The sequence below is a fragment of the Rhinopithecus roxellana genome, chromosome 15 (genome assembly GCF_007565055.1).
Source record: "Rhinopithecus roxellana isolate Shanxi Qingling chromosome 15, ASM756505v1, whole genome shotgun sequence".
In the NCBI taxonomy this organism is placed as follows: domain Eukaryota; kingdom Metazoa; phylum Chordata; class Mammalia; order Primates; family Cercopithecidae; genus Rhinopithecus; species Rhinopithecus roxellana.
The window spans coordinates 11363012-11378316 of NC_044563.1; the positions used below are offsets into that span (position 1 = coordinate 11363012).

Genomic DNA, 15305 nt, shown 5'->3' on the forward strand with positions numbered 1-15305 from the left:
GGCATGCACCACCACACCCGGCTAATTAAAAAAAAATTTTATTTTTGTAGAGATAGGCTGCCACTGTGTTGCTCAAGTTGGTGTCAAACTCCTGGGCTCAAGCAATTTTCCTGCCTCAGCTTCTCGAAGTGCTGGGATTACAGGAGTGAGCCACTGCATGCAGCCTCAGAGTCTGATTTTCTTTTCTTTTCTTTTCTTTTTCTTTTCTTTTTTTTTTTTTTTTTTGAGATGGAGTCTTACTCTGTTGCCCAGGCTGGAGGGCAGTAGCACAATCATGGCTTACTGCAGCCTTGACCTCCCAGGTTCAAGCAATCCTCCTGCCTCAGCCTCCTGGGTTCAAGTGATTCTCCTACCTTATCCTCCCAAGTAGCTGGAATTACAGGTGCGTGCCACCATGCCTGGCTAATTTTGCGTTTTTAGTAGAGATGGGAGTTTGCCATGTTGGCCAGGTTAGTCTCGAAACTCCTGACCTCAAGCCTGCCTCAGCCTCCCAAAGTTCGGGGATTACAGGCGTGAGCCACCGCACCTGGCCCAGAATCTGATGTTCTGTTTTCTATTATATATATATATATATATATATATATATATATATATATATATATATATTTTGTTTGTTTGTTTGTTTGAGATAGGGTCTCACTCTGTCACCCAGGCTGGAGTGCAGTGGCACAACCGTGGCTCAGCGGCCTCAACCTCCCAGGTTCAAGAAATCCTCCTGCCTCAGCCTCCTGAGTAGCTGGGACTATAGGCACACACCACCATCCCTAATTTTTTAAAATTTTTTTTGTAGAGACAGGGTTTCACTATGTCGGTCAGGCTGGTCTCAAACTCCTGAGCTCAAGTGATCCTCTTGTCTCGGCCTCCCACCGTGCTGGGATTACAGGAAGTGAGCTACTGCCGCCCCCCCACCCCCACCCCCGCCCAGGGTTGTTTCTTAAACGCCTGAGGGAGGTCACAGGCAGATGCCTCTTCAGGGAGGGGAAGAAGTGAGGGGGGCAGGCAGGGGGACACCTGGCAACTGCCCTCTCCAAGGATCCCCAGGACCCTGCTGAGTGGCAGGAGAGATGCCCACAGCCTGGCTGGAGACCCCTTCAAGCCCACAGCTTCTCAGGATGGAAGAAGGTGGGGGGTTGGGAGCTCCCCCCGCCCCCCTTTCCCTCACAGCCCTCTCCTAGCTCCCACTGCACCCTTCCCCTCCACATCCCTGCAGCTGGACCCAAGCCCAGGCAGCGACAGCCCCTCCCATATGGCAGCAGGAACAAAGAGAACCGCCCCCCACAACAAAATCCAGAAGCTCCGGCGGGCGGCCAGACCTCAAGCTCCCAGCCCAGTGTGACCCGCGGCGTTCTCCATGGGCCACTGACACCCGCGGGGCCAGCACTGCTCCTGGCTTCAAAAATATAAATTTAAAAATCCCCACCCCAAGATAATTGCTCTCTCCTCTTGCTTATTGTGGTGGCTCCGCGGTAGGCACTGAGAAGTAATTATTCATGGCTAATGATTATAATCAAGTCAAATAGAATTTAATGGACACATATTCTCTTCCTGCTTGAAACTTTACATATGAATTAAGCACATATGGGTTTCACGAGGCACAGACGCAGATTTATGCAGCCCCGAAAAGCCCTGCCGTTGTGGACGACTTTTATTCCACTAATAAACAGGCTGATTTATGGGCTCCTGGGAACTGCGATCTCTGCTGCCCCCTGGTGGGCAAAGGGGCTGGGGTGGGAGCCAAGGCCACCCAGGACCCTGGAGGCCTGACCAGTGCCAAAGCCACTTTGAACGCTGGGGTTCCACAAAGTCCTGGACGGCCGAAGGAGACTCAGGCTCTGTGTGGGAAGCCTGTGTCCAGACCCTGCCTCCGCCATTCCCTGGGATTCCAGGTGGGTACTGGGTCCTACTGGCTGTGAGATTCTAGAACAAAAAGATCCCAGGAAAACACACCAAGAGGAGTGTGGGTAAACTGAGGCAAGCAGGGGGAGGCGAAAGCTGATCATCTGCAGGAGGTACCATGTCCCTCAGCACCCCCAGGACAGGGGTGATGCCCAGAATGGCGCTGATGACACCAGTTTCAGCACCAATGCGAGGTGCTGAGCCCCGATTCCCGCCTGGTGACGAGTGAGCACCACTTGCACGTCACGTGCATCAGCTCCAAGTGCCCCCAGCAACCTGATGGGTGCTTTCTTTGCCATCCTCATTGTGCAGAGGAGGAAACAGAGGCCTAGGCAAGGACATGGAGAAGGGGAGTCCCCAGAGAAACTCAGCCAGCACTGCCCCAGCCCTGGCCCTGGTGCAAATGGAGCTGGCACTAAAGCACTTCTGATGGAGCTGCTGCATCCAAAGCCTGGCGACTCCCAAGAGCACTTAGGAAGTGGCGTTAATCATGCCCACAGCCCAGGTGCAGCCTCCAGAGTGTCCCCTGTTCCATCTGCACCCGTCAACACCCCACCTTGTTCCCTGAACCCTTTCTCCTGACCCATGTTGCAGCCAATCACCAATCAAGGGGGACAGAGTTCACAAGATACCTCATTTTCCCTCTGGCCACTTTGCCGCTCAGCAAGAAGATACCGCTGGGGTACCTCTCACACGCTTGCCAGTGACTGGCAGGGCTGGAGTACCCACTGTCCTGCCTGACTGCCCTCTCAGCCACAGCCCCAAGGCTCTGCCCGTCTGCTCCAGGCCAGCCCCTCCTGGGCACAGGCAGCAAGAACACCCTTCCCCCAGGCCGCTGTAACATCTGCCAACCCAGATGTGGCTTTGTCTTAGCCATGTGTCCCCAGATGGACTAGCAGTCCTCTTCCTAGTGGCCCTAGAGAAACACACCAGAACCACCTGCAGAAGCCCAAGGTGACTCTAGCTCCCCCTGCTCCCCTCAGCCAGCCACTCTGAGCAGAAACTCCTGCCTACGTGTAACTTGTCACCTGTGTGCCTAGACAGGTAATGTGTGGGCAAGGCAGCCCCATATGACTATCCAGCTTTGCAGTCAATGGTGGGAAGACGCACAGAGCAAGGTTGCTTCAGGAAACACAACTCAGACACCATGGACCAGGCCCAGGGCAGCTGAGTGACCTTCCCTCTCCGGATCCTAGAGCCCGTAACTCAGAGAGATCAACGGAAATGCTCACAGCATCAGCGCCACCAAGCCCCAGAGTCACTGGGGGACAGCGCTGGGGCCAAGCACGACCACTACAAGCCCAAAGTGGAGACGAAGGAGAGTCGAGAAGCTCCTGGGGGTGCCCTGGGCCTGCACAGGCTGGGGAGGGGCTGGCACGGCAGGGTTTTCCCATGAACTGGAGTCCAAGATGAGAGGATCTGCCCCCCAAATTCAGGGTCTGAAAAAGGGCCCCCCCCTTCCTCCGATGCTTGGTGCAGATGCCGGGTAAGCAAAGGAGCGAGTGAGCAGGCGGGTGAGGGCCGGGGTTCAGCCGGCACTCGACCTGTTCCACAAGCCACCTGCTGGTGCCCTTGACACCCCATGCCAAAGTCCTTTCCTGGCACCTTTGACCTTGCCAGACAACCACTGCCTGCGTGGAGAAGCAGCCCCCTTCCTCCCTCCCACAAAGCAGCAGCCGGCTCCCACACTCATCACAACAAACTGCCAAGCCAGCAAGAGGCGAGCGCAGGAAGCTGAGCAGCTCCCGTTTCCAGGCACTGGAAAGCTGCCAGGGGACCGCAGGGGACCTCTCTGCCCCCACTATCCCTCGACAAGCTCCTTCACCTGCCCAGGTCTGAAGGGAGGGCAGGGCAGGCCAAAGGCAGAGGAAGGCAGGTGGTGGTTGGGGCCTCTGTGGCCCCCCAAGGTCAGACCTCCCTGCTGTGGCCTCTGCCTTCCTGGCAGGGAAGCCCAGTTCCAGCCCAGCTCTCCTCCTTCCCCGGCCACTAATGGGTCTCAGTGGAGCAAGGCGCCCCCGACACAGCAGGTCAGGGTTTCAAGGGAAGAGGAGTCCGAGTGGCCGACGTGCTGGGCTACCATGGCGCCAGCAGACCGTCCTTGCCAGCAACCCGAGCCTCACTGGAGCCAGGTGGCGTCCACCCAGGCCTGGCACAGCAGAGTAGAGCAAAGGCAACGGGGTGGCCACCAGGGCTCTGGTTCAGGCCAGCCACTCACCGGCGTTGACGATGGCATCCACCTCCAGCTTGGTGATGTCGCCGCGGAACAGGGAGATCTTCTCATTGAGCTGCTTGTCCTTTTTATACCTGGGCTCCTCCACCTTCACAGCCACCCCTGGAACAAGTAGGGGCCGGGGAGGTCACAGCAAGGCTGCCCACTGCAGAGGGACCCAGCCAGGGCCCAGGGGCCAGGGCCTTCCCTATCGACCTCCCTCCACCTCCAGAGGCATCCTGCAGCATGATGACTGCTGACCCAGTACCAGGAACCCACGCTGAGGAGCACCTACTGTGTGCCAGCATCATGCGGGGACTCCTTGCATCTTGACAGCAAGGCCACCAGCAGGTACAGTGCTAATATCATCCATCCCATTTCACAGAGGTAGAAACTGAGGATTAGGTGGGTCAGGGACTTGCCCAGGTTTATGCGTCACCAGGCCTGCTGTCTCACCAACACACCCTACCGTAAGCAACCAAATCGCACTTCAAACCCCAGCTCCCCACAAGCAAGTAATCTCAGGCAAGTGGCTCACCTAACCTAGGGCTCTGTTCCCTACCATATAATGGGGATAAAAATTGCACTTGTTGTGTTAGTAATTGAATGAAGTGGCCAGGCACAGTGGCTCACGCCTATAATCCCAGCACTTTGGTAGGCCGTGGAGGGCAGATCACTTGAGGTCAGGAGTTCGAGACCAGCCTGGCCAACATGGTGAAACCCCATCTCTACTGAAAACACAAAAATTATCCAGGCATGGTGGTGCATGTCTATAATCGCAGCTACTCAGGAGGCTGAGGCAGGAGAATTGCTTGAACCGAGGAAGCGGAGGTTGCAGAAGGCCGAGATCACGCCACTGCACTTGTCTCAGTGACAGAGTGAGACTCCATCTCAAAAACTAAACTACGCCTGTAATCCCAGCACTTTGGGAGGCCGAGGCGGGCGGATCACAAGGTCAGGAGATCGAGACCACGGTGAAACCTCGTCTCTACTAAAAATACAAAACAAAAATTAGCCGGGCGCGGTGGCGGGCACCTGTAGTCCCAGCTACTCAGGAGGCTGAGGCAGGAGAATGGCGTGATCCCGGGAGGCGGAGCTTGCAGTGAGCCGAGATCACGCCACTGCACTCCAGCCTGGGGAACAGAGCGAGACTCCATCTCAAAAAAAACAAAAAACAAAAAACAAAAAACAAAAACAAAAAAAACAAAAAACTAAACTAAATTAAATAAATAAATAAATAATTGAATGAGGTGGCAGGGCTTGGTGGCTCACGCCTTTAATCCCAGCACTTTGGGAGGCCGAGGTGGGCAGATCACTTGAGGTCAGGAGTTCAAGACCAGCCTGGACAACATGGTAAAACCCCATCTCTACTGAAAATACAAAATTAGCCGGACGTGGTGGTACATGCCTGTAATCCCAGCTACTCGGGAGGCTGAGGCGGGAGAATTACTTGAAGCCGGGAGGCGGAGGTTGCAGTGAGCCAAGATCGCACCATTGCACTCCAGCCTGGGCAAAAAGAGTGAAACTCCGTCTCAAAAAATAAAACAAAATAACTGAATGAGGTGATACACGCAGAGCGCCTGCCTGCAGCAAGCACTCGATACACGCTGCTGGACTCGCTCTTCTTGTCTGCACGATTCTCCCAAGCCACGGGTCTGGAGCCTGCCCACCAGGGCCTCGTCCGAGCAGGGCCTACCTTTCGCCATCTCCTTCCACGTCGGGATCTTCTTCAGCCTGACAAAGTCCTTGCAGAAGTAATGTTCCTCCCGCTGCTTGTCACTCAGGCCCTTCAGAAAGGCTGCAGAGGCAGGAAGGAGGGTCAGGGTGGGGGCAGAGGAGCTGGCCAGTTACTCACACTCCCATATCTCCCTTCCTGCCTCGTCCAAGAATGCAAACCAGCCCTTCCTGTCCATCCTTCCCTGGGCACACAGGGCGGGCATGCTGGGGGAGCCTCAGAGGCCCCTAGAGTATCTTGTCCTGCTCTCTTTGTTCAGGGAGGGAAACTGAGGTCTGGGGAAGCTGAGGGACCGGCTCAGGCATCGCAGACCTGGGTTCAGAATTCAGCTCTGCCACTTTCCAGCAGAGTCCACATCTCTTTGGGTCCCCCATTTCTCCCTGATTAGAACGGGGGTGAAGACGTCCCCTGAGGAACAGCTCCGAGCTTCCTCCCACACACTAAAGCCAAGCCGGTTGGCAGCACTCAGCCGGTGACATTATCCGTCAGTCCCACCGCCAGTCAGTTCTGCCCTCACTGTCACTGCATGGAGGCAGCGGGACAGCTGTCCTCCTCCAGGAGCTGCAGGACCAAGTGGACCTGGTACCTGTCCCCAACATCCTCCCAGCAGCGGCTGAGGGCTCCCAGCATGACCAATGGGGCTGGAATCACCCCCATTTTACAGATGAGGAAACCGAGGCTCAGGAAGGGTGGGAGGCCACCCTCACACAGCAGGGACTTGAGAGAGGAGCCAGGCACCCCCCACCTGCTCACAGACTCTGGGTCTACCCTGGCCGGCTCCCCCTTGCCTGGGCACTCTCCCATGGGCTCCGCCTTCCCTTGGGGGTGGCACCAGGCACAGAAACCTGGAACCCGTCTCAGAAAGGCCCGCCCCGACCGCGCCGGGCCAGGCTCGCAGCTCGCGGGCTCCCCCTGCTGGCCCGAGGCCACCTGCACACCCAGGCTCTCTGCCCTGCCTGGCTCCCTAGACCACAGGCTCCCAGTATGGGGCAGCCCCCACAGCAAACAGCAAAGGCTACAATTGAGAAACCCAAAAAGCATCAAGAAGTATGTAGAGGTGGGAGAGCAATTAGAGGAGGTGGTGAGAAAGGAAGGATTGCAGCCTGGAAGTTTCTATGCACATGATGGTGAGGGGGACAGGTAGGTCCCTCCACAAATGCTTAGGGAGATTGGGAGGCCACCCTCACACAGCAGGGTGTTTTCTCCACCAGAGTCACTTCACCATTCAGGCCTCCATCTCCTCATCTGACAGCTGCTGGCAGTGGTGATAAGAGCCCAAGGATGCTGAGAGCATTAGATGACAGAACTCATGCAAGGGGCCCAGTCCAGAGTCCCTGCTGGATGCAAAGCTGGGGTCATCACAAAAGGCTACGCCCACCCCTGGTCAGCCTCAACTGCTGCTCAAGCCAGAGCCACCTTTCCTGGCAGCCACTTCTGCCCCCTCTTCCATAAACACGCTTGGGCACAAGTAGGTCCTGCATTCAGTGCCAGAGATGCACTGAGCAGGCTGACCTGGCCCTGGGCCTCGTGAATCTACAACCCAGCCAGGGAGACAGAAGCTGGTCCAGGCATTTTAGTCAAGCAATTCCAATTCTGAGATGCGCTATGAGACACTCAGGGACTGGCAGAGGAGTTCCCTGGAACCCTGACCAGGCAGGGCGGCAGGGGAGGCTTAAGGGAGACTCGGAAGAGGCGTGAGAAGTAGCCAGGGCCAGAAAGGGTGTTTGGCAGCAGGAACAGTATGTAAAGGTCGTAGAAGAATAAAATTGTTTGTGGGTTAATAGAGGTAGGGAACTGACTTCATCCCAGGAGCGCTATAACCAGATTGAAAATGCTTTCACATGGCCAGGCGCAGTGGCTCACGCCTGTAATCCCAGTAAGGTGGGTGGATCACCTGAGGTCAGGAGTTCGAGACCAGCCTGGCCAACACAGTGAAACCCTGTCTCTACTAAAATTACAAAAAATAGCTGGGCGTGGTTGTGGGCACCTGTAATAACAGCTACTTGGTAGGCAGAGGCAGGAGAATCGCTTGAACCCGAGAGGCTGAGGTTGCAGTGAGCCGAGATCATGCCACTGTACTCCAGCCTAGGCAACACAGCAAGACTCTGCCAAAAAAAAAAAAAAATGCTTTCACTAGATACTTCCCATTAGTGTACCATGTGCCTTCTTTTTTTTTTTTTTTTTTTTTTTTTTGAGACGGAGTCTCCCTCTGTCGCCCAGGCTAGAGTCCAGGGCGTGATCGCGGCTCACTGCAACCTCCCCTCCCAGGATTCTCCTGCCTCAGCCTCCCAAGTAGCTGGGACTACAGGCGCCTGCCACCACGTCCAGCTAATTTTTTGCATTTTTAGTAGAGATGGTTTTTTTCTTTTTTTTTTTTTTTTGAGACGGAGTCTTGCTCAGTCGCCCAGGCTGGAGTGTAGTGGTGCAATCTCACTGCAAGCTCCGCCTCCCAGGTTCACGCCATTCTCCTGCCTCAGCCTCCCAAGTAGCTGGGACTACAGGCGCCCACCACCACGCCCGGCTACTTTTTTGCATTTTTAGTAGAGACGGGGTTTCACCGTGTTAGCTAGGATGGTCTCGATCTCCTGACCTCGTGATCCGCCCGCCTTGGCCTCCCAAAGTGCTGGGATTACAGGCGTGAGCCCCCGCGCCCGGCCGCCATGTGTGTTCTTTCTAAGGGGCCAAGGGTACCTCTGCTGGCCCCTCCATCACTAGTGTCCCTTGCTTCTCACAGCCCATTCCCTGCCCCCCCTTTTCAAGAGGCCAGCCTCCCTGCTGGGCACATGGCCCCAGCAGGACCTGAGGAGCAGGCCAGGGGCTCCCATCTGAAGAATCCTTTCTTTGTGTGGGGGTAGCGGACGCTGGTATCTGCAAGGAGCATTCCCAAGCCTCTGCTGGCCTCTTCTGTATAATAAGGCTGTGGGAAGCTACCTCCTGCATTTCACAGGAAGTGGACCAGGCTAGCCTGGCACGTGGCAAAGGGCTGAGCTGCTGGAAGCCGGTACCACCTACCGAGGGCAAAGAACAGGCCAGGGAGGAGAGGCCACTCCATCCGGGCTCTGCACCTCTCATCGGCAGCTCGAATGTCAATAAGTCAGTTAATAAATATTTATCAAGCATCCTCACCTTCACCAAGGTGAGGTCCTGGAGCCTGACCGAGAAGAGGGGAGGCCAGGAAAGCTTCAGGGAGGAAGTGATCCCAATTTCTCTGGTTGGTCCCAGGGGCTGTAAATCACTGGAGGAAATCCCACCACCAAGCAGAGGCTGCCTCTAAATTTTTCACCTCCCCCATGGGGGCTCTGTCAGCCTGGCCACTCAGCTGCTGCTTTGGCAGTGGACTCCCCCTTCCTCCTTCTCCCCAGCTGCCCCCACTCTTCCTCCAGCTGTTGTCCTCCCCCACTGAGCCGGGCACCTCCACCACCTGCCCGCACCTTGTCCTCCCTCCTTCAGGTCACTGGGCATGAAGGTCCCTCCTGTCAGTGCTGCCACCTGCCAGGCCCACCTCCCAGAGGACTCACTGCTGCAGGTCCCCCTCCACCAGGCCGTCCTGCCTGCCCTCAAACAATCCCTGTCCCCACCCTCGACGCCCGCATTCCACACCCCTGCAGCTGCCCCCTCCTCTGCTGTCTCCACTTCCTCCCTTCCATGCTCCCTTCAGTCCACCCAGTCTGGTCCCTCCCCCCAACAAGGTCAAGGTCACCACACCCCATGCCACGGCCCCTCCTGCCTTCCCTGTGGACAGGAAGTGTCCTTGCTGCTTTCCTCCCTACGTCTTCTAATCAGTTGCACAGATTCAAGACCCTCTTTAAGCGAGCAACCTCCGGAGCTGTCCCTCCACTCTCTTCTGAGCCTCTGACTCCCACAGAGCCTGCCTGCAAGAGCTGTGACAGATGCTGGTGGCAGCCGGCCTAAACCCAGGCTGTGCCTTTTCTTCTGTTACAGGTCCCGCCAGGTTTGGGCTCATGACCTCCCAACACCATGCTCGGTCTGGAGCCTCGGTTTTCCCATCTCTAGAATAGGGACAAGGCAGACCTTCCTTTGCTAACACCCAGGCTTGCCGGGAGGGTCAAAGGAGAAGGTGGCTGTGAACTGCAAAGTGCAGTCTACACACCAGGCACATTCACTCCTTCCTGGTGGCAAAATAAGGCCCAAAGAGAACAAAGCAAACAGGACAAAATTGTGGGGAACTTTTTTTTCCAACTTGGGAACATAGCAGCCAGAGGACCTTGCCTAAGTATTTAGGTCCCCAGCACTTGGGGAGGCCAAGGCAGGCCAATCGCTTGAGCCCAGGAGTTCGAGACCAGCCTGGACAACATGAAGAAACCCCATCTCTACCAAAAAATACAAAAAAATCAGCCGAGTGGCCTGGCATGGTGGCTCACACCTGTAATCCCAGCACTTTGGGAGGCTGAGGCAGGCGGATCACCTGATGTCAGGAGTTTGAGACCAGCCTGGTCAACATGGTGAAACCCCGTCTCTACTAAAAACACAAAATTAGCCGGGCATGGTGGCACATGCCTGTAATCCCAGCTACTCAGGAGGCTGAGGCAGGAGAATCACTTGAACCTGGGAGGCAGAGGTTGCGGTAAGCTGAGATCACACCATTGCATTCCAGCCTGGGCAACAAGAGCAAAACTCCATCTCAAAAAAAAAAAAAAAAAAAAAAAAAAAATCAGCTGAGCGTGTGTCTGTGGTCCCCACTGCCCAGGAGGCTGAGGCGGGAGGATCGCTTCAGTCTGGGAGGTCAAGGCTGCAGTGAGCTGTGATTGTGCCACTGCACTCCAGACTGGGCAACAGAGACCTTGTCTCTAAATAAATAATTTGAGTGCCCATATTTGTCACCTTGTGTAACTGTGACCTCCTCACTGCGAGGCTTGGCATGCCACTCTGTGGGCACTCCCAGACGGCTGGGCCTGTGGCCAGAAAGTCAGGTAACCCACCGTGATGCTGCCGGGACTGGTGGGCTAGGACCCAGATGGACCCCAGAGGCCTTGCTGAAGTGTCTCCGGCTGGGCAGGCCCTAGGCATCCCATGGTACTAGACCTGGGTGACCAGAGACACCTCAGGTGCCCTAGCAGATATCATCTGGCAGATGCCACCACCATGTTCTAGAGAAGAGGCACAGTGACCTGCCCCCGGTCACACACAAGTGAGAGGAACCTGGGCTTCCTCCCACACTGTCCTCCCTAAGCATGGTGGCCTGGTCTGAGTGACCCACAGCCCACACAGCCCCTTCTCTCCAGCAAAGCCCACAGGATGGCTCCACTTCCCAGAGACAGCATGCTGGCTCTGCCCCAGCCGGCTGGGTGCCGACCTTGAGGACATCTGTCAGCCTGTCCCTTCTAGTCTATGGAGCCCAAGTGCATACCTCAGAAGGCCAGCATGCCAGACACATGTCTCTCCTCACCACCAGAACAAGGCTGTGGCCTGGCTGATCCCCAAAGAGCTACACACTGCACTGGTTTCTGATTTACGGGGAAAGAAAAGGCCAAGTGCGCCCATTCGGCGTTCTCACCTCCATGTCCTCTGTCGGCAGTCCTTGCCCACCGGACCCCTCTTCATTCCCCCGGAGAAGAAACAGGGGCCTTAAGCTGGGAACATGCCCCACGCATTTCTGTGTTTTTATTTTTTTGAGACAGAGTCTCACTCTCTCACCCAGGCTGGAGTGCAGTCGTGCGATTGAGGCTCACTGCAACCTCCGCCTCCTGGGTTCAAGCGATTCTCATGCCTCAACCTCCTGAGTAGCTAGGATTACAGACATGCACCACCATGCCCAGCTAATTTTTTGTATATTTAGTAGAGACGGGGTTTCACCATGTTGCCCAGGCTGGTCTTGAACTCCTGACTCCAGATGATCCACCCGCTTCAGCCTCGGAAAGTGCTGGGATTACAAGCGTGAGCCACCGCGCCCGGCCTTGCCCATGAATTTCTAACATTTCCCACCTCCTCCTGTAAGAAGGACAAATGCAGACTTAAAGCACAAGTGAGTTTTATTTTATTTTTTATAAAAGATGTAAAACATGCATTTTCATTTTCTTTCATTTTTGAAGAGGCGAGAGTATTTCACAGCTCAGTGAGACAGGTGTTGTAAAAAGATGTCTGCAGTAAATTTTGATGGAGAGGCGTGACCCCGGACGAAGCTTCCAGCGGCTCCCAGGCACGAAAGCCGAGCAGGAGGAAGCAGGCTCCGCCAGAACCATAAAGTGCAGCAGGCCAACGGGAATTCAATGATGTGTTTTAAGAAGTGTCTTTATGGCACTTTTCAAGATGGTGTTCAGAGAGGTGAGGGCAGGCCGGGGCGCCAAGGCAGAGCTCCTCTCAGAGAGAATGCCAGGTGGGCAGGGCTGATAAAGGCTGGGCTCCCAGAACGCAGCAGCATTTAGACTCGGTGGCAGGGGCATTAATCACCTGTGCTCACCGGCCTGCAAGAACAGGGTCTTGTCAAAGCCCACAGCTCAAGCAAAGGGAGACAGAGCACGCGGCACCTTGGAGCCTCTCTCCTCTCCCTTGCCCCCTTGTCTCCGCCCACACCAGAGCACTGGCAAGGCTGTGTCCCCAGGAGACAGGTGGGAGAAGTCCCCCGACTCCCAGGGGTACCTGGAAAATTTGCCAGTGCTGCATTCAAATCAGATAAGCCCTCCACTCTGGATGAAATCCCATGGGGGCTGAAATTAGCCCTGGCTTCTGCACAGTGTGGTGTGAGGCTGGAGTGTAGCAGCCCTACCTTGAGTCACCAAGGAGAGGATGGCTTAGGCTGTGCAGGCTCAGGGCCCCAGCACATGAGACAAGCCTACAAGAGCCCAGTGTCACCATGGCCAGCACAGAGCAGAGACAGGAGACAGACCTGAGGGTCTAAGGGGTGACAAGGAAGGGGGGCCGCTGGGACCCATTCTGGGCCATGGTATATAAAATGGTTTCTTTCCTTTTCTTTATTTTATTTTATTTTTAGGAGAGATAAGGTCTTGGTATGCCCAGGCTGGTCTCGAACTCCTGGACTCTAGCAATCCTCCCAGCTTGGCCCCCGAAGTGCTGGGATTACAGGCGTGAGCCACCATGCCTGGCCCAAAGTGGTTTCTAATGTGATCCCAGCACAACCTCCAAGCAGGTGCCACTGGTCCCATTTTATAGATGAGGAAACTGAGGCTTGGAGAGCGAGGAAGCAGCAGCACGTCCCCAGGTCTGACGACAACAATGTCCCTGCTCTTTGTGGCTCACAGCTCTGCCTGCAACGGTTGTTGGAACAAGGAGCCAAAGCCAGGCCCCTTCTGTGATGACACAGCACCAGATACCGACAAGGGCCTAACCTTAAGTCCCTCATGCTCAACTGCCTTTCCAGGGAGGGTGTTTCCACAATCTTCTGATGAAAAGGCACTCCCAGGGGGATAACGAAGTGCCTCAAAACTGAGGGTATCAAATTAGAGAAAGTAGGGCGGGCGCAGTGACTCACGCCTGTAATCCCAGCACTTTGGGAGGCTGAGGTGGGTGGATTGCTTGAGTTCATGAGTTCAAGACCAGCCTGGCCAACTTGGCAAAACCCCGTCTCTACAAAAAATAGAAAAATTAGGCCGGGTGCAGTGGCTCACGCCTGTAATCCCAGCACTTTGAGAGGCTGAGGCAGGCGGATCAAGAGGTCAGGAGTTCGAGACCAGCCTGACCAACATGGTGAAACTCTGTCTCTACTAAAAATACAAAAATTAGCCAGTGTGGTGGCACAGGCCTATAAACCCAGCTACTCAGGAGGCTGAGGCAGGAGAATCGCTTGAACCCGGGAGGCGGAGGTTGCAGTGAGCCGAGATCACACCACTGTACTCCAGCCTAGGCGACAGGGTGAGACTCCCAACTCAGAAAAAAATAATAATAATACAAGAATTAGCCGGGTGTGGTGGCACATACCTGTAATCCCAGCTACTTGGGAGGCTGAGGTGGGAGGATTGCTGGAGTCTGGGTGGCAGAGGCTACAGTGAGCCAAGATACCATCACTGCACTCCAGCCTAGGCAACAAAGTGAGACCATCTCAAATAAATAAATAAATAAACAGGCCAGGAGTGGTGGCTCACTCCTGTAATCCCAGCACTTTGGGAGGCCGAGGCAGGCAAGGATCACCTGAGATCAGGAGTTCAAGACCAACCTGATCAACATGGAGAAACCCCATCTCTACCGAAAATACAAAATTAGCCAGGCATGGTGGCGCATGCCTGTAATCCCAGCTACTTGGGAGGCTGAGGCAAGAGAATCGCCTAAACCTGGGAGGTGGAGCCGAGATCGTGCCATTGTACTCCAGCCTGGGCAACAAGAGTGAAACTGGGTCTCAAAAAATAAATAAATATATACATATATATATATATATATATATATATATATATATATATATATATATATATATATAAATTAGAAAAAGTAACACCTGGCTAGTAAAATCAGACACTGCTGAAGTCTCCCCAAAAGACTGAAAGTCTCCCAGCCAGGAAGATCCAGCCTGAAGGTATGTACATACCCGGAGGGAGAATGGGCCCATGGAAATAAGCATCAGCTTCGAGGTAAAGAAAAGGAGTGTCCGGGGGAAGCTGAATTTGGTCATCAGCTTAGAGGACAAGCTGGGCCGCGGGCTAGGCATCCTTACATGGGTCCAGAGCAGGCACTCAGCACTGCATATAGATGGAAATACTGAGCAAATGCCTGGGGAAGGGGATCCTTGTGGGGGGACTGACCCTTCTCAAGCAGGGAAGCTTGCCTACCTTGCCCAGGGCAAGGCTTCCAAAATCACTCAACCAGCCCTGGATGAGAATGCATGCTCTGAGCAATCCTAAGATTACAATTTGGCTTCCATGAGGCTTTCCCATAGGGACAGGAGGTTCTGCCCAGGCACACCTGAGTTTTCAGACACACTGCCATTATATTTCCCCACCACGAACCGCACATTGTGCCTTCTGACCTATACGTCAGTCTCTTGTGAGTTTGGTTACTGTGTGCCAGGCTTTGAGAGAGGATCCTCTCAGGCAGACAAGTATTTGGAGGCCTATCTAGCTACAGCCCTGAAATGAGAGCACATGTCCATCAAAGACATGGAGAGAATATTCAGGAAGCCAGACACAGCGGCACACATCTGTAATCTCAGTGCTTAGCACATTTGCAGGCAGAGGTGGGAGGATCACTTGAGCCCAGGAGTTCAAGACCAGCCTGGGATAACAAGGAGACCCTGTCTCTGCAAAACATTTTTAAAAACATTAGCCAGGCGTGGTAGAACATGCCTATAGTCCCAGCTACTCAGGAGGCTGAGGTGGGAGGATGGTTTGAGCCCAGGAGTTGCAAGCTGCAGTGAGCTGTGATTGCACCACTGCTCTTCAGCCTGGGCAAGAGAATGAGATCTTGCCTCAAAAAAAAAAAAAAAGTATAGCACAGCTTCATTCACAAGAAACCCAAATGCTATCAACGAAAGAGTAGGGAGGGGCTGGATATGGTGGCTCA

The 15305-nt window shown here is 54.7% G+C and overlaps 1 protein-coding gene across 4 annotated transcripts in view; it reads right to left on the bottom strand.

The window, feature by feature from the left end:
• Positions 1–15305, bottom strand: part of MACROD1 (mono-ADP ribosylhydrolase 1) — a 168679-nt gene that overhangs the window by 148561 nt on the left and 4813 nt on the right. For all 4 annotated transcript variants that reach the window (XM_010376873.2, XM_030917323.1, XM_010376857.2 and 1 more), the window contains exons 2-3: positions 5802–5903; positions 4112–4228 (exon numbers count right to left, since the gene is read on the bottom strand). In XM_010376873.2, the coding sequence (XP_010375175.2) occupies positions 4112–4228; positions 5802–5903 (219 nt within the window). The remainder of the gene's footprint in view (positions 1–4111; positions 4229–5801; positions 5904–15305) is intronic.